General features: G+C 39.1%; 1 protein-coding gene across 1 annotated transcript in view; it reads left to right on the top strand.

The window, feature by feature from the left end:
• Nucleotides 1–18,862, top strand: part of LOC109960996 (mucin-19) — a 20,432-nt gene extending 1,570 nt beyond the window's left edge. The window contains exons 4-44 of the mRNA XM_020601520.1: nucleotides 724–853; nucleotides 1,555–1,624; nucleotides 1,845–1,930; nucleotides 2,014–2,209; nucleotides 2,380–2,505; nucleotides 2,593–2,713; nucleotides 2,827–2,962; nucleotides 3,051–3,128; nucleotides 3,208–3,277; nucleotides 3,436–3,573; nucleotides 3,713–3,862; nucleotides 4,000–4,094; nucleotides 4,211–4,343; nucleotides 4,689–4,932; nucleotides 5,084–5,124; nucleotides 5,395–5,483; nucleotides 5,808–5,962; nucleotides 6,042–6,180; nucleotides 6,537–6,641; nucleotides 6,928–7,122; nucleotides 8,070–8,142; nucleotides 8,225–8,394; nucleotides 8,672–8,828; nucleotides 9,214–9,324; nucleotides 9,479–9,620; nucleotides 9,750–9,778; nucleotides 9,981–11,891; nucleotides 11,999–12,211; nucleotides 12,761–13,002; nucleotides 13,698–13,884; nucleotides 14,377–14,614; nucleotides 16,294–16,466; nucleotides 16,596–16,665; nucleotides 16,796–16,905; nucleotides 17,003–17,034; nucleotides 17,124–17,274; nucleotides 17,407–17,444; nucleotides 17,616–17,723; nucleotides 18,092–18,131; nucleotides 18,242–18,350; nucleotides 18,545–18,862. Of these exons, the coding sequence (XP_020457176.1) occupies nucleotides 724–853; nucleotides 1,555–1,624; nucleotides 1,845–1,930; nucleotides 2,014–2,209; nucleotides 2,380–2,505; nucleotides 2,593–2,713; nucleotides 2,827–2,962; nucleotides 3,051–3,128; nucleotides 3,208–3,277; nucleotides 3,436–3,573; nucleotides 3,713–3,862; nucleotides 4,000–4,094; nucleotides 4,211–4,343; nucleotides 4,689–4,932; nucleotides 5,084–5,124; nucleotides 5,395–5,483; nucleotides 5,808–5,962; nucleotides 6,042–6,180; nucleotides 6,537–6,641; nucleotides 6,928–7,122; nucleotides 8,070–8,142; nucleotides 8,225–8,394; nucleotides 8,672–8,828; nucleotides 9,214–9,324; nucleotides 9,479–9,620; nucleotides 9,750–9,778; nucleotides 9,981–11,891; nucleotides 11,999–12,211; nucleotides 12,761–13,002; nucleotides 13,698–13,884; nucleotides 14,377–14,614; nucleotides 16,294–16,466; nucleotides 16,596–16,665; nucleotides 16,796–16,905; nucleotides 17,003–17,034; nucleotides 17,124–17,274; nucleotides 17,407–17,444; nucleotides 17,616–17,723; nucleotides 18,092–18,131; nucleotides 18,242–18,350; nucleotides 18,545–18,698 (6,955 nt within the window). The 3' untranslated portion in view covers nucleotides 18,699–18,862. The remainder of the gene's footprint in view (nucleotides 1–723; nucleotides 854–1,554; nucleotides 1,625–1,844; nucleotides 1,931–2,013; nucleotides 2,210–2,379; nucleotides 2,506–2,592; nucleotides 2,714–2,826; nucleotides 2,963–3,050; nucleotides 3,129–3,207; nucleotides 3,278–3,435; nucleotides 3,574–3,712; nucleotides 3,863–3,999; nucleotides 4,095–4,210; nucleotides 4,344–4,688; nucleotides 4,933–5,083; nucleotides 5,125–5,394; nucleotides 5,484–5,807; nucleotides 5,963–6,041; nucleotides 6,181–6,536; nucleotides 6,642–6,927; nucleotides 7,123–8,069; nucleotides 8,143–8,224; nucleotides 8,395–8,671; nucleotides 8,829–9,213; nucleotides 9,325–9,478; nucleotides 9,621–9,749; nucleotides 9,779–9,980; nucleotides 11,892–11,998; nucleotides 12,212–12,760; nucleotides 13,003–13,697; nucleotides 13,885–14,376; nucleotides 14,615–16,293; nucleotides 16,467–16,595; nucleotides 16,666–16,795; nucleotides 16,906–17,002; nucleotides 17,035–17,123; nucleotides 17,275–17,406; nucleotides 17,445–17,615; nucleotides 17,724–18,091; nucleotides 18,132–18,241; nucleotides 18,351–18,544) is intronic.
• The last annotated feature ends 4,986 nt before the right edge of the window (nucleotides 18,863–23,848 follow it).

Raw genomic sequence — 23,848 nt, 5'->3', positions numbered from 1 at the left:
CCAGGTGAGGCAACATGGGGGATACAGGAACCAGAGGAAACGTAGGATCACACAGAGAGGAAACTCGGAGCGAGCCAGTGTAAACAGCAGAGAAATCTGGTAGAAACAGCAGGAGCTGGGCGAAGATAAGGCTGTGCACATCAGGACCTGTAAGCGTCAATGAACCAGCAGCCACTGAGTGGAAAACAGGGTGTATATGTATAAGGCAGAACCGGGAGATAATGAGCACCAGGTGAAAGGCATGATGGCTGATTATGGTGGCAGAACAGCAGAGAGAGACGGGGTAAACGGAAACATAAACACAGGAAGTGAAGATAAAATGTGACATTCATACTCTGTCACACAGTCAATGGGTTGGCTTATTTAATATAGTTAGTTTTAGATCATTATTAGTTTTGATTGTGGGATATTGTACATTAATAATTATTATCATATCATAATTAAGGCTATCACATTCTTCAATATGACTTACATTGTGCTTTGGAGGAGGTGTGGAGTGTCTTTTATTTTATTTTTTATCGATAATTATCATTTATTCATTTTTAAATCAAAGTTTATCAAAGTCTTGTGTTAAAACCTTATAAAAAGACATTTCTGTATGTGCTGCTTTGACTTTGTGTACAATTCTAAGCAAAACCGGTTTCCTTTATGAATCACTCTGGAAAAATGAGAATCCTTGTTCACTATATCTGTGTTTATCTCTGTATGTTTATTTGTTGACAGTGTTTCCCTTCCATATGACCACACCTACCAGCACATTTTTCAGTATGGCATCTACACTAAACTGAGGAGCTCATTGCTTCCTCTGTCTGTCACCTGGCACAATGTTCCTGGAGGAATAGACAGTGTGCGGGTGAGAGGATACTATTGCTTGTATTTTTTTTTAATCTTATCTCTTATTTTATCTTATCATTACTTTATCTTACCTGCACAGAGGAGATTGTAAACACAGGCACACAAATGCATACACACAACACATGTGCATCATGAAAAGGTTAGTCAAGTCAAAGAAAATCTATTTGTATAGCACATTTCATATACAAAGACAGTTTACAGTGCTTTACATAGTGCATACATAAAAAATGCACTATTGTGTCCAGCACACCTGGTCAATAAGGTTGATTCAGATTCTGATATAATTGTAGGACGTTTTGTTGCATCCAGTTGTTTCTCAAGACATAGACACAACAAGTTTGTAGGACCAGATAGATCTGGATGTCATAGCATCGCTATGATAAGTAACCCTGTAGTGTTGTAGAATTCGAAAAAGAGGAAGCGTTTACAGTACAGGTTAAATAGGAGGGGCCAAAGAATTGATCCTTGCGGAACCTGATACCTCAGGTTTTTTCATATTCATAATTATCAATTCTGACTACATATCCCCTGGTTTCTAAATATGATATGAGCCACCTGAGTACAATTTTTGATAGTCTGTCTAGAGGTAATTCATGATCCACAGTATCAAATGCTGTTTACTGGAATATTTACAACTATTGTAGTACTGCAGAGCACTAACCTCACCAAATGAACCATTTTTGTAATGACATGTTTAAGGTGGAGCTGGAACAAGAGCATGAGCTGCGCACTGACATGACTGGATTGTGTGGAAAACACAATGTCCAAGGTATGATAGCTTTCCTACTAGTTGTATAATAGTAGTGACATTAGTAGCTGTAGTAGTAATTAATGTATGTTGGTGGAAGTAGTAAAAACTGTGGGTACTACACACACTAAGCAAGTATTAATTGTAAAGTTTTTATTGTGCCATATGATGTTTTTATTTATTTGCTAAGTAGGAATGTACAACTTTTAGTTGAATGTAAGAATGTACCTTTTTCTTAAAGTAGGCAATGAGCAGCAGTTGATTACAGAGAACGTGCTTACTGAGGACACATGTCAAACCCGAGATCCTGTCTTCACTGTGAATCAAGTAAGTTGACTGTTGACTGCTTCACACTATACAATTAGTCCTAGTTCCAGATGTTTAAATGATCTCTCTGATGATATCTGTAGATATGCAGAAACTTCTTTTCCACTGCCTTGGATTGTCGGCCAGCCAGTAGGCCTTATTATATCCAGCTCTGTGACAAGAACATTTACAGTTATGAAACAAACAAGTACATTGGCTGTGCTTTCTTCAAAGAAGTTGTCCAGCAGTGTGGAAATACTAGCTATGTCTGGAATACATGGAGAAGTGTAACCAAATGTGGTAGGTGATCTGTCAGCAACATATTCTCATTCTAAGTTTAAAAGCAGTAAGTTGTCTGACATGTTTTTCCCTTATATTTTTCAACAAAATTAGTTTCTAGTCTTGACTTGATCGACATTTCATTAGTTAACTAGAGTGATGTGATTCTCTGTTTCTGTCGGTGAATGCAGCTCCACCAAGTTGTCCAGGAGACCTGGTTTATGTAGAACAGGGCCCTGCCTTTATTCCCAGCTGCTCCAACCCCAACCCCAGATTCACTAACCAGGATCTCACCAGCTCCTGTGTCTGCCCAAAGGGTGAGCACTGATTATATAATATAGTTCTTTGCTGAGATACTGTGTTATTTAAATGCTTGTTAAGACTGAACTGAACTTTGTGTGCAGGCAAGGTGCTGAATGACTATGCTGATGTTGTCCACTGCGTGGATGTGTCCAACTGCCCCTGTGTGTTTGCTGGCAAGACCTACCTAACTGGAGACACACGCAGCACCAAGTGTCAGTCTTGGTATGTATAGTAGGCAGAAAAAAACTAATGGAATATCCATAAATCTGTCCATTTGGGACTGGTAAAATGAATATATATGGAGTTTGAAATTTTATTCTCATTTCACTTCCCAGTGTGTGTAATGGTGGAAAGTGGTTTTGTTCAGAAAACATCTGCCCATCCAGATGTATCATTGAAGGACAGTTTGTGACAACATTTGATGGAAAACGATATGTTGTCCCTGGTAAATGTACCTATGTGGCAGCACAGGTACAATTTCCCATTAACCTAACATTTAACTTGAACCAACTTGTGTAGCCTTTTTATGATGCAGACTGTTCTTTTAATATTCTTTAAGGGTCTCAGTTGGACAATAACTCTTCAGTATTCCAAGAAGGAAGCATCTCTGGAAATGGTGGTTCTCCAGCTCTTTCAGGTATAGACATCCTCCAAAAATGATCTATCAGACATGTAAAGCAAAAGGAGTATAACTGAATGTCCTTTGGTACTTGCAGGATACATATACATTCTCACACAAATGTGTTAAAGTAGGAGAGAAAGAGATCACTGAACTTCATCAGTCTGGTAAGAAGAACAAATTGGGCAATATACAACAGATTAACCTTTAGGTCAAATGTTTTCAATTAACTATACTTTAACATGTCCTTTCTGGTAGCCTTGTGATGCATCCATAATTTCTTAGTTACTAATCTCATCACTTACTAATCTCTGTGACCTTGCAGATCATGCCCTGGTTTTCTGGCAGTCCTCCATGTACGTCCAAGTGCATACATCCTTTGGTATGAAAATCCAAGTCCAGATGTCTCCTGAAATCCAGCTGTATATCACGCCACCCAGAAAATACACTGGCAGGATTTCAGGTTGGGAACTGAGTCTATATTGGCATGGGCATTAACCTGGGATTCACTTTTATTAAAAATTTTGTGCTCTCAAGAGAAAAATCTTTTTTGTGGCATGATCCAGGTTACTGCTTGTTAACATGGCCAGTTTGTCTTTCAGGTCTTTGTGGCAACAACAACAATGACACCACAGATGACTTCACCACCAGCAGCAGGATCATTGAGAACTCCCCTCAACCTTTTGCTTTATCCTGGAGTGTGGGCACTTGTAGAGTTAACATACCCTCCACCTGCAGCAACATAGACAATGGTACCAATGTACCTGTAGAATGTTTGGCTACCTACATTTTGTACTTCTGTGATAACTGACAAATATTTTAACTAGGAATATACTTTGCCTACAATTTTCTCAAATATATTTCATTATGTTAATATGTATTTTTGAAGAAATATTTGCTGATGAAAAGTGTTCTGTGATGAACAACCCAAATGGAATATTTGCCAAGTGCCATGGTCACATCCCAACTGATCAATACCATTTGGTAAGAAGACTTTAATGCTCTCACCAAATCTTTCCTTAATACTTTTTCAGCAGTTAACTGACATCAACATTTTGACATCAGCATTGTCCTATTAAAATAAAATTGATTACTTTCAGGCTTGCATCCAACGAACCTGTAACTGTGGCAGCAATTTGCAGCAATGCATGTGTGTTGCTCTGGCCAGTTATGCCAAAGCCTGTGCCAACCTGGGTGTTGCAGTTGGTGACTGGAGGAGTGTGACCAACTGCAGTAAGTTCAGCTTTAATAAATATGTAAAAATATAAACAAAACTGCAAAGCTTGAGACATTCAATATTTTTTGTTTGCATCCCACCACTGGACTAATGGTTAGACTGCCCAAAATAACTACTGGTACAAAAACCCTGAATTAGATGAGACTGATATGTCATTAATTTGTCATTGTTTTTGTTTTAGCTACAGTTACAGTATGTTTGTGTGGGACATGAGATACTGTACAGTATGTGCACTGTGTAAGCATCTTTCATAGACCATACAGTAAATGTCACAAATTATGACTTTAAGAAGTAAAAAATGCAGACTCACATTTAGTGTTAATCACAATGTTGATTTGCAGCTCTGAAATGTGAAAGGAACCAAGAATTCATCTACAACATTCGGGCCTGCAACCATACATGCCTTTCACTGTCTGGCCCTGACCCTCGCTGTGAGTTGGACAATTCTCCTGTGGAGGGCTGTGGTTGTCCAGAGGGAACCCACCTGAACCAAAGAAATATCTGCACCCCAAAGGCATCATGTGTATGTCACTACTATGGTGGTACAACACCACCAGGGCCTGTTGTCATTGATGGACGACAGTGGTGAGTTGGAACATGCAAGTGTTTGTAACAATTGTAAATGTTCACAGACCTTTTGTATTTCATAGCCTTTGTATTTTATTGGTTTTCTACTTGATTTCATCTAAGCAAAACCTTTTGTTTTATATTTCAAACCCAATATTGTCTTCTAAAGCCTTTGTGAGAATGGAAAACTGCGCTGTTCCAAGGACTGTGGTAAATTTGTATTCTTTAATCATATATTATTTGGTATGTATTTTCAAACATACATAACTTTTGTTATATTTGGGCCAAAAATTGACAGAAGCTCCACTGTTGTTTCAGCTACTTTAATTTAGTGGTGTCTTTTTGATACAGTCACATATTCTACATGCTGTGGAATTAACCATAATATAAGTTTGTTTCACATAAATGTGTCAAATGACAAACTTTCTGAAATATCATTGGGACACCAATATTTTATGTATTAAATTATTTTTGCCTCAGGCTGCAGAAATGGGAAGGTTTGTGTTCACTGCTCAGAATACCCAGTAAGCACAGCTCAGAAAACCTGTGACAGTCTCAGCAAACCACTGGTAGGTCAAAAGATTTTATGTTTATATACTTTATGTGTCTTGCCATTGTTTATGTATTATTATTTATTCTTCATTTAAAACCAAAACTAGTATTTTTTTATTTTATTTTATTAGAATTGAGAAAGATAATTGCTGTAGTGATTGGATGTTGGTTTCTCTTTGCTTTGTTTTGAGAACAGCTGCCACTCAAATCTTATTTCACATGCTGTAAACTTTGTCTTTTAATTGCAGCTACACTTATCCTTTGTCTGAGACAGTTTTCTTTATTTCTGATTTGTTAAACCTCGTGTAGAGCTAAAATATTTTCTTTTGGTGATTTTCCAGGGTGCCAGCATGACCTGTGAGAGTGGCTGTTACTGTCCACATGACCAGTATGAGGACCATCATGGAAACTGTGTTTCTCTGGACAACTGCACCTGTGTGTACAGTGGGAAAGTGTTCAGCACAGGACAACGTGTCAAAACCAACTGTAAAACATGGTAAAAAGTTTTGCTTTACTACTTCTTCTTTTAAAACTTCATCCAAACGCTACAAGAGTTAAATCACTTTACTTCACAGTATCTGTGGTCGGGGTCAGTGGCACTGTAAAGAGGAGCCGTGTCCTGGGAAGTGTCAAGTATATGGAAATGGACATTATCAGACCTTTGACTCTAAATGGTATCGCTTTGATGGACACTGCCAATACACACTTGTGGAGGTGAGATCAAACCTGAAAGTTGGTGTAATGATATCTCAAAATACAGAAAATGTTAACTTATTCACATTTAAATTTATGCGCATTGTCTAGTATAGTAACGAACAAAGGAAAGAAAAGGGTCCCATATATTTTAAGACTGAAATTGCTAGTCATCATCATCATTATTATTATTATTATTATCTGTCTTCAAGGTGGCCCCGCATATTTGCCTTTAAAGATAGTGGAAGACAACAAAATATTTATAAAAAATCTTAAATTATTTATGCAATCACTTGCTAATTTGCTTGCTCAGGCATCAGACCTCCATTATTTTGCCTTTTGCTTTGTATATATTAATGTCACTGCTTTTACATCAGGATTACTGTGGAAATAGAAATGGCTCCTTCTCTGTCAGAGTGGAGAGTGTACCATGCTGTGATGAGGCACTGACCTGCTCTCGCTCCATTATCCTGGACCTGCAGGTGGATGCCTACTTGTGTTTCTCACTTTTCTTGACAAAATAAAACGCAGCTGCTGACCATATTATACTATTAATTTCATTATGTGCTCATTTATTATATTCTTTCATGAATTTTACTAATTGCATTGTTCAGTCAATAAAGTATAACAGTTCACAATTACTGAATTTTATGATGCATAGATGGCCATGGACCAGTAAAGTCAGCAGTATGATAAACTGTTTATTAACATGTTTAAATTGTCTTAACCATGTTGTAATTGTATCTGTCATGTGTTGTCCCCATTCAGGGTAAAGTCACCCTGATATTGAGTGACATGAGAGTGTCCAGACACCTCCAAAAAGGCTGGACTCTGGAGGATGATTTACTTTACACTACACATACCGTGGGGCTGTACATTATAATCTCAGTGCCAAATAAAGGGATAACTCTCATCTGGGACAAACACACCCGGATCACCATAGAGCTGCAGCCAAAATGGAGGGTGAGTGACTGGGATATTTAGGTTTCTTAATAGAGTTTGGTCCTCATTATATTTTTACTGAAAGCTGCTTAACCCTCGTGTGTTGTTGGGGTCAGAGTTGACCCGCTTTTTTTTATCAATACGAGTAATTATTTTTTCAAGCTCAGACTCAGTACCCTTGGCTCATTTTGTGTGAACAACATATACATTTACAACACATTTTGAATTTTGTGTGAACAACATACTGTATATCAAAACACATTTTCATTGGCCACACACTGCACGCCTCCACATTTACACTACATATAGGATGTTCGTGGGTCAACTTGACCCAGGATAATAGAAGTGTGGTTTTTACATTTGTGTTACTCACACCTGTCTGCTAGCATATTCAACACCGTCCACTCCACACCTTACACATTCCACACCCTACACATTCCATACATTCTTGCCCATTGTACCCTCTGCCTTGTGGGTGCAATACCCACAGGACAGACACAATAAATATAGCATTGCCAGTGTGGTTCCTTAGCACAACTGATATCACAGCTGATCAAGATGGCCAAAGGAATCTCTGTTCAGAGAGCCTTGCATTCACATTTCTAAAAACTCTGAGTTTGATCATGACTTTGGAGAAGAAGATGAGATTGAGCATCAGCCATCTGCAGAGCACGAGGTAGGATTGTGATGTTGTTTATTTTTTATTGCATTTTATTAAAAAACTAAATAAGAGTAGCACTAACAAAGGTAAAGGGCAAATGTAAACATCCGTTCAGTATTTTAACATAAAATTGTTTGATTGTGGTGAATTACAAAGCCAAAAATTCTGTGGGTCAACACTGACCCACGAACACAGGCAGTGTAAACAACAAATGAACAACACAAGAGTAAGATTCAAGTTTTGAAATCATCATAACATTTCTTTTTAATCCTTTATGAAACAATGATTTAAATTCTCTCTCATATAGAGCCAAGTCTGTGGCCTTTGTGGGAATTTTGACTCCAGTGAGACGAATGACATCCAGATAAGTGGCTCAAAAGGTTAATATGTTCACTTATTGCTCTGTGATGCAGTACAACCTAAGTCATGGTGGTCAAAATAACACCAGACATTGGTTTTTAGTGGAATCCAGTCCCCTGGCCTTCGGCAACAGCTGGAAAGTCGCCGTGCCTCCTTGTTCTGATATAACCACTGAGATGTTTCCATGTGAACGCAACTCCTACTGCTCAGCCTGGGCCCAGCGGCGCTGTATGATCATTACAGGAGACACCTTCAAAGACTGCCACTTAAAAGTATGAATTTTCATATATTTAGCATGCTACTAACACCAAAGTCTAGTTTCTATCCAAAGCTACCTACAAATTTGGTAAGAAGGATATAACAGAAAGCACAGGTACTATGTACAATGAATTCAGATCACCAAACCAATCACTCATAAGCTTCAACAGTCAATACTGATTTTTTTTGGTCCAAATCTACTGCAACTTAATGCCATACAGTAACTAGTAATGGCAATGGACATTGATGTCAATGTAAGCCCTGTTCTGCTGGATGTTCTACAATCCTCAGGTTGACCCAGAGCCCTACTACCATGCCTGTGTCCAGGAGTCCTGTGCTTGTGAATTTGAAGGGAAGTTCTTGGGCTTCTGCACAGCTGTGGCAGCCTATGCAGAGGCCTGCAGTGATGAGGATGTGTGTGTCAACTGGAGAACACCTGATTTGTGTCGTATGTTAAGACAGCTTTTTCCTGATATAATGGTTTTACTTAACTCTTAAAGCCGCCTTTTTTTCAGATAGATATTAGGGAGATAACAGTAAAATAACAGACTGGACATGGCAGGAGGTATTTTTAAAAACTCACTTTTCTTCTATGTCAAAAATGCTAAAGATGCAGCATTGTTTAAGTTTACTTTCTCACTAAAGAGATAAATGACATGGCACATACAGGACATTAAAACCACTTTAAGAAAAAAAAATTGTTTCATTTCACTGTTTACATACTGCATACACTTTACACAATATTTTATTTTTATTTTATTTCATGTGATGAAAATTATGAACTATAAGTAAGTCAGTTTGTAATAATTTAATCTGTGGCATTTTCAACTTAGCGGTCTACTGTGACTACTACAATGAGCAGAGCCAGCATAGCTGGCACTATGAAGCCTGTGGTAAGATGCTAACCTGTGGCAAAGACAACCGCTTCGTTCACAAACTGGAAGGTAACCAGACTTTCTCAACTGTATTCAAATACAACAACTAAACTTAATTCCTAATCAAATGAATGTGAAAACTGAAACAATATTTTAATGTTAATTGAGGCATAGTTAACAATAACCATATACCACTGAAATAAACATTTGGTTCTTGCAACAGGCTGTTACCCCAGGTGTCCAAAGGATGCACCATACTATGATGAAAATACTGGTGAATGTGCCAAAATGGGGAACTGCACCTGTTATTTCAATGAGACAATTATTCAGCCAGGGACACTGGTGATGATACAGTCTGCGATGTGGTAAGCTAAGCAATTCATTGTGTACTGTATATCTACATAATCATAATGTAATACAGTGCAATATAATTATGACTTAAATTTAGTCATCACAGTTATAACTGTTTCTTTCTTCTTTCTTACTTGTCTCAGCCTTTGTGAAAATGGAATAATTAACTGCAGTACGTATGAATTATATTCACATACTACTACATTTACTATTTGATACAATACCAGTCAAATGTTTGGACACACTTTCCCATTGAATTGAATGGAAAAGTGCATGTAGCTTTTTCACTGGTAGTGAATGTTTGCTACCATGTATGAAAAAGGTCTGCCCGATGTATTCCACAGATAATGATTTCAAAATTCTATAATTTACAGCCACCTTAACTCCAGGAGCAAATTTTACTAATGGATCAGCTAGCACAAAAACACAGTCAAAAGTGCCTTCCACCACTTCTCTGCCAGTTACAGCCATTACCAAAGGATCAGCTAGCACAGAAACACAGTCAACAGTGCCTTCTGCCACTTCTCTGCCAGTTACAGCCATTACCAAAGGATCAGCTAGCACAGAAACACAGTCAACAGTGCCTTCTGCCACTTCTCTGCCAGTTACAGCCATTACCAAAGGATCAGCTAGCACAGAAACACAGTCAACAGTGCCTTCTGCCACTTCTCTGCCAGTTACAGCCATTACCAAAGGATCAGCTAGCACAGAAACACAGTCAACAGTGCCTTCTGCCACTTCTCTGCCAGTTACAGCCATTACCAAAGGATCAGCTAGCACAGAAACACAGTCAACAGTGCCTTCTGCCACTTCTCTGCCAGTTACAGCCATTACCAAAGGATCAGCTAGCACAGAAACACAGTCAACAGTGCCTTCTGCCACTTCTCTGCCAGTTACAGCCATTACCAATGGATCAGCTAGCACAGAAACACAGTCAACAGTGCCTTCCACCAACCTTCCGCCAGTAACGGCCTTTACCAATGGATCAGCTAGCACAGAAACACAGTCAACAGTGCCTTCTGCCACTTCTCTGCCAGTTACAGCCATTACCAATGGATCAGCTAGCACAGAAACACAGTCAACAGTGCCTTCCACCACCCTTCCGCCAGTAACGGCCTTTACCAATGGATCAGCTAGCACAGAAACACAGTCAATTACCAATGGATCAGCTAGTCCGCCAGTAACGGCCATTACCAATGGATCAGCTAGCACAGAAACACAGTCAACCGTGCCTTCCCCCTCCCTTCCGCCAGTAATGGCCATTACCAATGGATCAGCTAGCACAGAAACACAGTCAACAGTTCCTTCCACCACCCTTCCGCCAGTAACGGCCTTTACCAAAGGATCAGCTAGCACAGAAACACAGTCAACCGTGCCTTCCACCACTTCTCTGCCAGTTACAGCCATTACCAATGGATCAGCTAGCACTGAAACATGGTCAGCAATTCCTTCCACTATTTTCACTCCTATGACAGTTGTTACAGATGTCTCAGCTACCATTGAAAGCCAGTCAGCAAGCCTTTTGAACTCTATACCAACTACCTCAACTACCACTTCAACCTCAGTAACCGCTACAGAACCAGACAACACAACAGTAGTCACAACCAACTCACCCACCACATCATCTATGACTAGAATGAGTACCACACCTCCAATGCCAACTGCTGCCTCAACACAAGCTATCACGGTAACAAATACAACTGAATCCATCACAGAGCAGACAACTGTAACAGAAGCTTCTGACATTGTGTCTACAGATACAATTCTGAGCACTTTATTCACAAATACTTCAACAGCATTGGTCACAGAATCAGCACCTCCAGAGATGGTTACACTAACAAATACTTCCTCAACCCAACCAACAACCCAACATACAAAGTCAACATCAGCAACATTTAATTTAACAACCAGCTTTACAAGAACTGTTAAGCCTAATGAGACCTCACATCCAAATGAAGTCACCATCACAGAAGCTTCCACTGAAAAAATGACCTCTTCTACAATCACAGAACCTAATAACACCTTAATAATGATGCCACCAACACCATATACCACTGAGATGGCCACTAGTGAAGTATTTACCAACACAGAATCTACAACCATGCTGACATTCTCTGGTGGACCAAGCACAACCACGACTGCTTCGGTAACAGAGGAAACATATCACACTTCGGCGGTCACAGCTTCATTGCAGACTGCATTCACAAATGTCAGCGCTGAACTGATATCTGAAAGTGGTAAGCCAGGACCACCACCAAATACCACCACAAATCACCCCTCAACGGGTATGTAACATGTATTTATTCTATATATTGCTCTGTTTTTACACTTATTCTACAGTAGAAGTATTGTTTTAATTAGCCAGAACAATGTTTGTTTTTTCTATATTCAGTGATGCCAGTGTGCAATGAGTGTAAAGACTTGAAGATGAAAAAAAGCTGGAGCTGTGGTGAGACCTGGATAGAAGACTGCTATCATAAGACCTGTACAAATGGGACCATAGAGTTGACCCCAGTGATTTGTCCAGCGACAACTGTCCCCATCTGCCCCAGAGATCAAGTCACAAAAGTCTCAGATGGATGCTGTGAAACATGGAAGTGTGACTGTAAGTGTATCCTTGTCTGTTCCTGCCATAACTCTTGTCATCTTTTCCCTTCTTCTGTGTTTACAGTAACAGTTGCATCTGTATATATGTTTGATTATTTATGTAGACATTTTATTTTTATCCAAATACAAACTGATGTATCTGTCCTTATAACAAGGCTAATTCTATGCCATCTAGACAGCCCTGTGAGGCTATAGGAATATTGTTGCTTTGACCTAAATGATAACATATCTATGCAAACAAGCTCACATTCACAATGTTAACATGATGGAATTTATCAAGTAATGCTGAATATGCTCACCCTCTTTGAGATGTGTAAGCATGCACAGTCTTGTTAATTAGCACTAAACACAAAGGACGATTGATAGTTTTGCAGGTATATGGTCAAGATGTAAAGTATGGGACAACTACAAATTGTTGATCAGATGATCGTGAAAAATGACCAAAAGCATTATCTCCAGTGGCATGATTTGATTAAAAAAAAATGGATTTCTTGTTTTTTCTCCATATACTAACGTTACAACTTTTCCTTTCCCATACCGTCCTTAGGTCGCTGTGAGCTATATGGGGACCCCCACTACATCTCTTTCCAAGGTGTAACCTTTGATTTCCTGGATAATTGCACCTACATTCTGATGGAGGAGCAGTCACCACATCATCATCTGACCATTGCTGTGGATAACTTCTACTGTGTACCAGACCTCCAAGGTTCCTGTGCTAAAGGCATCATTCTAAACTATCAGAACTATACAGCTACACTCAGTATCATCCCAGAATTGTTTGTAGTTCAGGTAGGATACAATACTGCTTTATTTGCCACCATGCATTTATATTATGAATGCTGTTTTTTTGACACAGGATATATGTACCTCATGCCTTAATACTCTTTATACTGTCTTGACCATAACTAGTCCACATTCAAAATTAGACAGTTAGTCAACAGTATGTAATTCTCCAATAAAAGCAAGGTGTTGCATTTCTTAATGATGAATTACTTTTTTGTGTAAAACTGCAACAAAGCACAAATGACAAATAGAAATCAATACAATACATGATTTCACTGTTCAAGATGAAGTATAGACTATCAAGTCACTTAGCTAGCAATGCTAATGAACTCAAATTAGCTCTGACAAAATCACATTACCTCTAACAAAAAAAAGTACAACACTTCATAGCATTTAAAAAACAACAAAACAAATACTCACGGGCAAATAATGTCCAAGGCACAATGTTAAGAAGTAATACATTTTCACAGCAGGAAAAGTAATTATGCTGGCTATCATGCCTAATTTAACTCTGGACTTTTACTACCCTAAGATTAGTACTGCTGTATAACCTAAAGGGGGCACTACAGCACATAAAAACACAATAAACAGTCCCAATCGCAATCAAACAGCAGGCAGAACACCCTTAAAGTATTTCAGGCCACCATACTCAACTGATATGAAACCATTAATTGGTTTGACACTGCTCTAATCTGCCTTAGGCCACTCTGAATGACATGACCATACAACCACCGTATGAGGAACACGGGCTGAGATTTGAGACTACGGGGTATGTGGTGTCAATCTATCTCCCAGACATCCGCTCTTATGTCTCCCTCAGTCCATCTTACACCCTGGTGATCAATCTGGCCATGGAGCACTTCCTCAACAACACCCAGGGACAATGTGGTGAGTAATGGCTTGAAAGAGATGGTCTGAGTGTGGGCAAGTATATCGTATATTAGTGTTGTTAATACTTTATGGGGCCTGACTATCTTGTATAGATTCACATGTACAGGAGTGCGATACACTTGCCTGGATCTGAGGCTCTGAGTGGGAGGACTATCAATTAAAGGAACAGCTGTTTTGACCCTGATATAGCACAGGTGATGAGCTGCTCTGTCTCTCATTGTTCTTAGTTGGTCAAGACTATGTATTAAAAAAAAAAAAAAAAAAAAAGCCAGAGCAACAAAACTGAGTTGTGTTTTTGGCCAGTGAATAAATTGAATTGCAATTATCCCAGCCTTTTTCATTCACCAGTTCCTGAACAACATAGCAGAAATTATGCTTCTTTGAAGTTATTTTCTAGAGGTGTCTGTTTACCATGACTAATGAATGTGTGCATATTAAATACCAGATCACATATGTTCTTCTGAGCTCACCTCTCCATCTTATCTTCAGGTGTTTGTGGTGGTGGATCATGCATCCGTAGAGATGGGCTGATAGAGGAAGACAGCTGCTGTGACAAGACATCCTATGACTGGGTGTACACAGACCCTCTGAAGCCAGCCTGTGTTTCTGCACCGAGAAACATACCCTGTCACCCTGGGCCAGTTTCAGTACCTACTAACACTCCCACTTCCCCTGCCCTTACTGCCACCTGCCCCACAAGTGCGCTGTGTGGGCTGCTAGACCACCAGTAAGCTCCACACCCTATTACACACGCTCATGCACACACTCCACCATAACTTTTTATCTCATACACAATAGATAATAACCTCCAATTGGCCACCTATTAATGTCTTGGCAAATATGTGGAACACTGTTTTTCTCTGTATCTAGTTTTGTGTTTTTTCTTTTCATTTCAATGTTGTTGTTTTCAACTATGCAAGATCTGCTTATCTTTAAAGAGCCCGTGACATGATTTTCCTTGATTTTTTACTTATCTACAATGTTATAACGGTGAATTATCATCTTAGATGTGACTTAAAACTCAAAAAATTAGGTGTACGTATGTTCTAGTACTTCTATGCAGAAGCAACTCGGTTTATATAAGTCTCGCAAACTGTAGCGCATGAGAATTTTGTTAGAAAAAAGTAAGTATTAAGTGATAGTTTAAGGATTTCCTTTGAATGGCCATAATCTCCAGGCAGTTGCACATTCATGTGAGCTTGCCTGACATCCACTGTAAAGGTGGAATTTTTTGACCACACACAGTTTTGTGGATATATTTTACCTCCTGCTGCCTGCATTGTGACCAGAGGATGTGGAGAAAAACACAAGGCCTGAGGTTACTGTATGTCCGGGAATGTTCTTGTACAGGGATTCACTGTTTTATCTGACGAGGTCTAACATTGCGTGAATGGAGCAGCTGGAAACTTACAGGCAGCCGGCCAGTTTAGCACCCTGGGGCAGTGAATGACCAGCTCATCAACACTGGATTCCCCTGGAACACAGTACCCATTTGTTTTGACTGCTTGAGGCCAGTGTGTCTGTGCATATGATGTAATGCAGGTTAATGATCTATGAGGTTATTGTCTGTGCTACGCTACCTGTTGGAATTATTGTTACTACTTTGGTACTATATGTGGTGAAGATGCAGTGACCACCAGTTTGATTTACTGACCTTGGAGCTACTTGCCCCCCAACTGGTTGAGGCAGAAGGCCGCCCACCAAGAGCCGGGGTCTGTCGGAGGTTTCTTCCGTTAAAGGGAGTTTTTCCTCCCCACTGTCGCCAAGTGCTTGCTCAAGGGGGATTTGTTGGGTTTTTCCTCTGTAATAATAGTGATAATAGTAAGGTCTAGACCTTACTTTGTAAAGTGTCCTGAGGTGACTTTTGTTGTGATTTGGTGCTATACAAATAAAATTTGATTTGATTTGATTTTGATTTGACTTGAAAGGGAGTGATGTTTCCACTACTTGGTGGGACTTAACAGTAAATATAAAAAACAATTGTTGCATGTCTGTAAATATGGGGTCTCTCAGTTACACGCTTTGTAACAAATGTTACAAATCTCTTTTTATTGGTACATATACATACAGTAACATTGTTTACCTGCAGTATCTGTGGAGGAGAATTCCAAATTCACTAATGCCATTGAGGTTCGTTGTGCTGTTCACTTTCTACACAATACCGGGATTAGGAGGTGTGCGCATTCATGAACTATCTTCTTGTTTTTAGGAAGAGGCTCTCTCGTTTTATCATTCTGATACAATTACAGACTATTTGGATTTATGATGGTGCAAAGCTAATCTAGAGGCATCCAAAATTAAACATTAAATAGCTGGAAATGAGCATGCCATGGGTTCTTTAGGTATGTTTGGACTTGTATGTTATTTAACTACTGACTAAAAATGTAATGTTTTCCCTTTTTTCAGAGTCTTCTCAACTTGCAGTCCATATGTGAATCTGAACCTTAAAAAGCAGAACTGTGAGTTTGATTCATGCAGGAACCCAGACAGTGCTTGCCCTACTCTAGAGCAAGCTGCTCAGGAATGCAAGCACGCTGGCTTCTGCATTGACTGGAGAGGACTAACTAATGGAAGCTGTGGTAAGTTCCTTTCAAAATCTGTTCTTTATGTTTCTGTTTTATGGCACTGGTTGTAATGAATGTTTGGTAACAAATGTTCATAAATTTATAAACTAATCAAATAGTTTTGTGTCCTGGTTGGTGTTTCAGATGTGCCATGCCCAGAAGGGTTGCTTTATAAAGAATGCCATGACAAGCTGGATGACGTCTGTTATGGAGGGTTTGGAAACTTTATGTTTACAAATAATGTCCTACCACATTTAATTCACATCATACTAGATCAGAACAGTCATCTCTGTCAAGCTGTTCACCCCTGCTATCCTCACCTGTCTTCTGTTTTGGTTGTACAGCGTGCGTTACCCAGGCCCCCCCCTCAAAGACAACAGTACAGGTTGTTTTTGTCCCAGTGGCCAGTTCAGAGCAGGAAATCACTCAAACATCTGTGTGTCTGACTGTTTCTGTGAGTAACATGCCCTAAAAGGGTCACAGTAAATCCTAGAAGATTTTTGTTTAAAGTCTTACAAAAGGAATTTTCTACTTTCATCATTTTCCTACAGATTGTAAGGGACCTCTTGGAGAGCCCAAACTGGTATGAACAGTTCTCAGTGTAAATAATACTAGTATTTTTTTTATCCAATTTAGCTCTAGAATAAAAAATTTTCTAAACCTGTCTTCCAGCCTGGTGAGGTGTGGCAGTCCAATTGTCACGTGTGTACATGTAACAACCAGACTCGGTCAGAGGAGTGTTCCCCAAAATTGGAGGCTACCCCAGTCTGTAGCCCCAGTGCTGTTTTGGTAAGCACTTCTTGCTGTGGTGGTCAGACGTGTGGTAAGTACTGGCATGTCATATTTTGAAAATGATTTAAGTGCTACCTCAGACTTTCCTTTCCTCATATGAATACTAATACATATTTGGCTTCTGACACTATATACGCATTATATGTTTGGGGTTTTTTTTCAGTTGAGAAAACCTGCAATTATAATGAAAAGACATACCAGGTTTGTCTGATTTCATATTAAAACCTGTTTATGGCACTTTGTCGACTCAAACACAATTTGATTCTGTATAGAAATGAATCAATTTTAGAGCGTATGTTCTGGTCGACTCAAACACAATTTGATTCTGTACAGAAATGAATCAATTCTATAGCGTATGTTCTTTGTGTATAGTTGGGAGACAGATGGAAAGATGCTGCACATCCCTGCATGTCATTCAGCTGCAGTAAGGATGGTATTCAGACTGAGACTAAAGTCTGTCCCAGAGAAAACTGTCCTGAGGTACTACACACCCCTGCTCTGTTCTTTAAACTAAAACTGTCATCTTATAGCCTATAGGAGCAACATGTATTACTGCATTTCTCTCCAGCTTAAGAGTTGTTTGAAATGTATTTTCAGTACTACTGTAATATGTAATAATACACAATTAAATGTGCCAAAGAATGGGAGAGCATTCATATGGAAGCTCAATATATAAGTTAAATGATGTTTACCCATTATTTGGCCCAAATTTTTTTCATTTCAGTGTTATTTTGAAATTTCAGAAAATACACTAAAAATGCTGATGTGCTTGAACTTAAATAAATCTTTAAGGAACAAGTATAACAACAAAAAATAAAGACCATTAACTCTTGTGAATTGTTCTCCAGGAGGACAAGATTTGGGACAGCCAGCACTGCTGTTTTACATGTAAGTTGAGATGTTAAAATGTTGAAGTTAATTACAACTGCCAGACTGCTTTTTAAGCTCAAATAACCTTTTCCTTTTTGAATTTTGACTCATATCTTCTTCAACTTCAGGTAACCAGAGCTGTGCATTCAAGGTGTCCAACTTCAGCATCACCATAGACAACTGTAAGGCTGTCATACAGATGCCTGTGTGTCGAGGCCAGTGTGAGTCTCAGCCCAGGTAAGAAGAATCTAGCTATCACTGGTCAATAGCAGTAGCTATGATACAGTCACATTCTGATGTTTGTAGTGTTCATACTGAGAACTCACCAAGAGCGGTCATTGTTTATTTCATTCTGAGTGAATGACAGACTTTTCTGAAATTTGGAATCTGCATAAACCTGTTTCTCTCCCCCATGCCCGGGTCCATGGCAGTGTGGTGTTAAACAATGACTTGCTGGTGGAGGAGAAGAGCAGTGTCTGTCAAGAGCAGAGCTCAGAGAGGAGATCAGTGACCCTGCAGTGCTCAGACCTCACTACCAGACACTACACCTACAAGCATATCACCAGCTGTGAATGTAGAGTCTGAAGTATACTACTCTAAAAAGTAGAGGCCAGACCAAACAAGAATTAATCTTAATCTGTAACTTATCCATGGATTCGGAATCAAATGGTCATAGTTTTTAAGTTACTGGGTCTGTTATCAAATAAAGTGAATTACTTACTAATCACCAGTTCAAGCGATGTATAAAGCACGGCTTATGTTTTGCTAATGTATTCAAATTTAATTGATTAATAAATGGAAATAAACATTTTTGTTCCTTATTTAAATCAATTTCTGGATGTTTTTAATCAAATAAAAGGAGTTATATATTAATTACCATAGTTTTCAGTATGTATCTTCTTTTAGATCAGCAAATTTAACTTTAAATTACATATCATGCCTCCCTAAATCTGTACCTTTCACCCCAAGTGCCTACTGGCACCCACACTGCTCTGGCTTTAGTCATATCCATTTTGATGCCAGTGGCCTGTCAACTAGAGGTTTGATGTTCATTTTACCCAAATGACAAAACACATACTGTAGCTAGCAAGTAGTTTTGTTTGTTTGTTTGGTGTTGTCGTTGTTGTTTTGCCCAGGTTGTCTGCCCTGTCTCAGATTTCTGCTGCCACAGTGAAAGGGAAGAAAATGTATTTATGCTGAAAATGTCAAGCTTGTGATGTTTCAGTTAGTTTGCTATTTAAAAATAAATAAATGCTTTCATCTACTAGAGAAGTTCAGCTACTGTGAGACTGAATGTTTTGGGTGTATTGATAGGCCCTAGTAGTGGCTCTCTGTCTGTGCCCTAATGACTGAGTATCACCAGCCATTTTAATAGGTACATCTATACAATGGTATGCAACACTTCCACCTTAACATCGGTGTTTATGAAGCTCAAAATGTTTCAGTTTTGGTGAAATTGTCATAAATGTATAAATTCAATTATATTGTGGTGATGGGGGATGGAGAGACAGTTGGTGGTGTCCCCCAGCATGCCTGAGGGGAAGCAACTGGTAGGATCCCCCATAATGCCCCACTGGATGGGATGTATATAATTCAGGTTTTGGTAGGGAGTGTGTGTTACTGTGTTCAGAATGTTGCTGTGCGGTTGCTGGTGTGTGTGGAAAAATGAAGAAAAAAAGACAATCTTCAGTTTCCAACATTTCTTCCAGAAAAATGTTACAATATGATTATTATTAAGTTCATATTTAAAGGTGTTGTTGTCCTGGACTACATTATATTCAGAGGTGTTCCTAATATTATGACCCTCTTATGTATGTAGCTGGGAAGGACAAAAATATAGACACCTCAAAATATATTGTAGTCCAGTACAACAGCAACAACCAACAACACCTCAATAATGAATATATAATTGAATTTATACATTCATGGCAATTTCACCAAAATATGAAACATTTTGAGCTTCATAAACACCAATGTTAAGGCAGAAATGAATTGAATTGCATACAGTTGTACAGGTGTGCCTAATAAAGTGGCCAGTGAGGATAATCAGACACCTAATCAGACTTGTCAGACAGTGTATGTAAGATTATATAAGATTCTTTACAAATTTTCATGATTTACAAACAAAATCAATTTGCTAACTTAGTTAAAGTGAAAGTAATTTACCCAAAACTCTATCTTCACAATTGTGGTGTTTTTCTGCAGATCATTTGGTGGTGTGTTTTTTGCTTCTTGCCATCTGTTGAGTACACTGCACAATGATGAGTGTAGTGGCTTGTTGCGCCTAGCTCAACGCTACTGAAATTTTACCCTTTTCTTATTGCAATGTATTTGTCTTGATATGGAATTTTTATAGCACTATTTTATGTCAAATAATGAAATATCAGGCCTGAGGCAGAGAGAGAAAAGACAGCAACAAGCCAAACCTCTATGAAAAAAGTAGACTTAACATTAAACCTGCATTAACTAACTTATCACTCTAATTTTCAGTTGTTAAGGGCAAAGTAAGAGTCAAAACAAACTCAAGCAGTATCCCTACTTCTTCTCCCACAGCTCTTCTTTGCCTCTCCTGCCCTGTCTATGAAATTAAGTCATATGTGGTCTCGACAGCCGGAAACAGTTGTGGCAGTAAGGTAGTGGAGCAGTAATAACCAGCTACAGAAGTAATGTGTACAGAATATACAGTAGAGACTATAGACCCCATGGTCTTCATTGGCACTGCAGCAACACAATGTCAAATAAAGAGATTTACATTTTCAATCATCAATCAATCATAAACTTTATTGCTAAGTATGTTAAAATGAAAGGAAAGCTCAATGGCCCCCGATACACCAAATAAAACTGACAAAGAAAAAACAAGAGTAATAAACATGGATTCATGAGAATGATGGCCCAGGGGAAGAAACTATCCTTGTGTCTGATTGTTTTAGCATAAATTAACCTGTAATGTCCAGAATGTGATGGGTCTGCAGAAATCTTTTTGCCCTTCTTTTGACCCGTGAGGTGCACAGGTCCTTCATGGAGGGCAGGCTGACACAGATGAATCTTTTTGCAGTCATGATTGTCTGCTGGAGTCTGTTCCTGTCCTGTTTGGTTGCCGGGCCAAACCAGACAGTGATGGAGGTGCAGAGAACAGACTCAATGATTCCTCTATAGTGCTGTATCAGCAGCTCCTGGGGCAGGTTGAACTTCCTGAGCTGACACAGGAAGTATATCTTCTGCTGTGCCTTTTTGACGATGGGGCTGATGTTGGTTGAGGTCCTGGGAGATTGTGGAGCCCAGGAACTTGAAGGAGTCTACTGCTGATACAGTGCTGCTGTATTTTGAATTTGGTTTTACTCCGGTACACATGCCTTAACCAGACCAAGATCCCAAGACCTTGCAGTGCAGATCCCTGCAGCTGGAATGCCAAAGATGAAATGTATCAGACAGCCCTGATCCTAAGAGCCACTGCATCAGCTTCAGTAAGAATATCTTAGGTTATTCATACTCTGTACTCTGTTCTTTGGATTCCTGATGTCATTGCCTCAGTCACTGCAGTGCAGTGACCATCAAACCATCCAGTGGCCATCATTCAGCTGTGGCATTGTAAAATCAATCATGTCTGTCACAAGGGGCCTGTTTCAACTAGCACTTATGCATGTACTGAGATAGTACAGTATATGATAAGTGGTCACACAGGTGGCACTTTCAACTCAATTCTCCCATGCAGGGCAGTGAGTAAAAAGGGCGTCTCCTGTTTAGAGGTACTGTATGTGAGACCCAGAGATGGCTGCAGAGCAGAGGGACAGGCTGTTTGTCACCATCTGCCAATCTCTTAAAGTCTATGTATATTCTCTCCTTTAATTTTGTTTTCAAATTAATATTTGTTTTCCTGGCATGGCCAAAAGTGCAATACTGACTTAGTAGTTTACAGGCCTAAACATTTTTATAGTGAAAATGTTTACATTTACATTGACCACCTACAATATGTAGCTTAATTTAACATTTACACATGCAATGATGCTCCTGTAATAATTTTAGCATTATGAGTATGTTTCCATTTGATATTTTATGTATATGTTGCAAATAGTACTACACTTTCACTTGTAATGGAGTAATGGATGTGTCTTCCACCTCTGTCCCATCTCTGTCCTCTAGTGGTTGAACAATCAATGGTAACCTAAAAATTACAGCTTTGTTATTATAGGAAGGAAGTTTTATGATGACCTCTAAATAAAACCTAGGCCCTAGAACACAATAAGCAAGAAACTGTTTTCAGTGCGAGTTGCCTGAGTAAAAGTAACACTTTAGTTTATTTATTCATTTATTATTTGTATGTAAATATTACAGCTGGAATACCAAACTTGAATATTTATACCACTGCTGCTATTGGCTTGCTTTTATTATTAAAAGGGTTATAGATGCAAGATTGCTAAGATACAGGTAGAGTCACAGAGGCTGCTGTACACATTTTCTTCCTTGGGGTGTTTGTAACACTAGAAAGGAATAATATCCTCATTCCTTCCTCCAAATTAGGCTCAAAGACTAACACCTGTAAACACCGGGTAGGTTTTCTGCAATAATCCGCCAGGTGAGGCAAAATGATGCGTTTTGCGTCACCCTGCAAACAAATAAATCCCGCTGGCGTGATACAGCGGATACCTGCTGGTGTTTCAGTGTACTGGAAACGTGGAAGGCGGTAAGATAACAGTGACTTGTAAAATAACAGTGACTTGTAAAATAATCCAGACTTGGATATTCTGCCAGTGTTATAATTAGTGAGCTCGCCGTTGTTTGTAAACTATGTACAAGGCCACTAACAAATACTACAACAACTGAGTAAAGTAGCCGAACAAAGTATAGCACTAAGGGAGCACTGGTCTACACCTTTTGCAGGAGACTGATAAGCACATTGTTCTAGTTATTGTTTAATAAGAGCTGGTTTTCAGCCTACTATGAGGTGTTACTGATGACTTAGACCTTGGATGTTTTTTCATATCAAGTATGAGCAGCACCAGGTGTCATTAATCACTAGTTTGTCACCTGTTCAGCCTGGAGCGACAGACATACGACGTTAATAGCTGTTTGATGCGACTAAGAATTAAACCGGAACATTCAGCAGCTTAAAAACCCTGGTATTCTTCAGGGCGTTGTGAAGGCCAAAATCAGTGCATTGCTTACTGAGAATTAAGCAAATTGACCAGCTCTGTTATTTTATAGGGCTTTTTTTTTGAGGCATCGGTTAGTGTCTGTCAGCTTCTTAATGCTAGACTCCTTGTCTGAATTTTATGACCAAAAGATAAAGTAGGCTTGTGAACAAAGACATGGCAGTAATCTGCGGAGATTTAACCAGAGCGAAAAGGGGAGTTATAAGACGAATTTGCAACTTTTTAGATAAAAATATTATCTCAAAAAGCTCCATGTCTAAAACTGTTTGCGGACATTTTTAGCCACGATAACATGCTGTCCGTTACTGCGATGTGTCAGCGTGGCCAACATGTTTGGTTATGTATTTGATTTGGGTTTGGTACTTGGCATTTACTGTCAGGTTGGTCATGTTGCACTTCTGCTTTGTAATAGACAAAAATAAAACTCTGCCTTTTTCTTTAGTTGGAGTAGACACTATGATATGTATCAAAGTTGGCTAGCTGTAGCTTGAACAGGCACCGGGTTGGTGATGCCCAAAAGAAATCGTGTTACAAGCATCCTCAGTCTCCGCCGGTTCACCTACTGAGCCAATGGATCTACTGAGG

This window comes from Monopterus albus, unplaced genomic scaffold (genome assembly GCF_001952655.1).
Source record: "Monopterus albus unplaced genomic scaffold, M_albus_1.0 scaffold51.1, whole genome shotgun sequence".
Lineage (NCBI taxonomy): Eukaryota > Metazoa > Chordata > Actinopteri > Synbranchiformes > Synbranchidae > Monopterus > Monopterus albus.
This window is presented reverse-complemented; position numbering and strand designations above follow the sequence as displayed.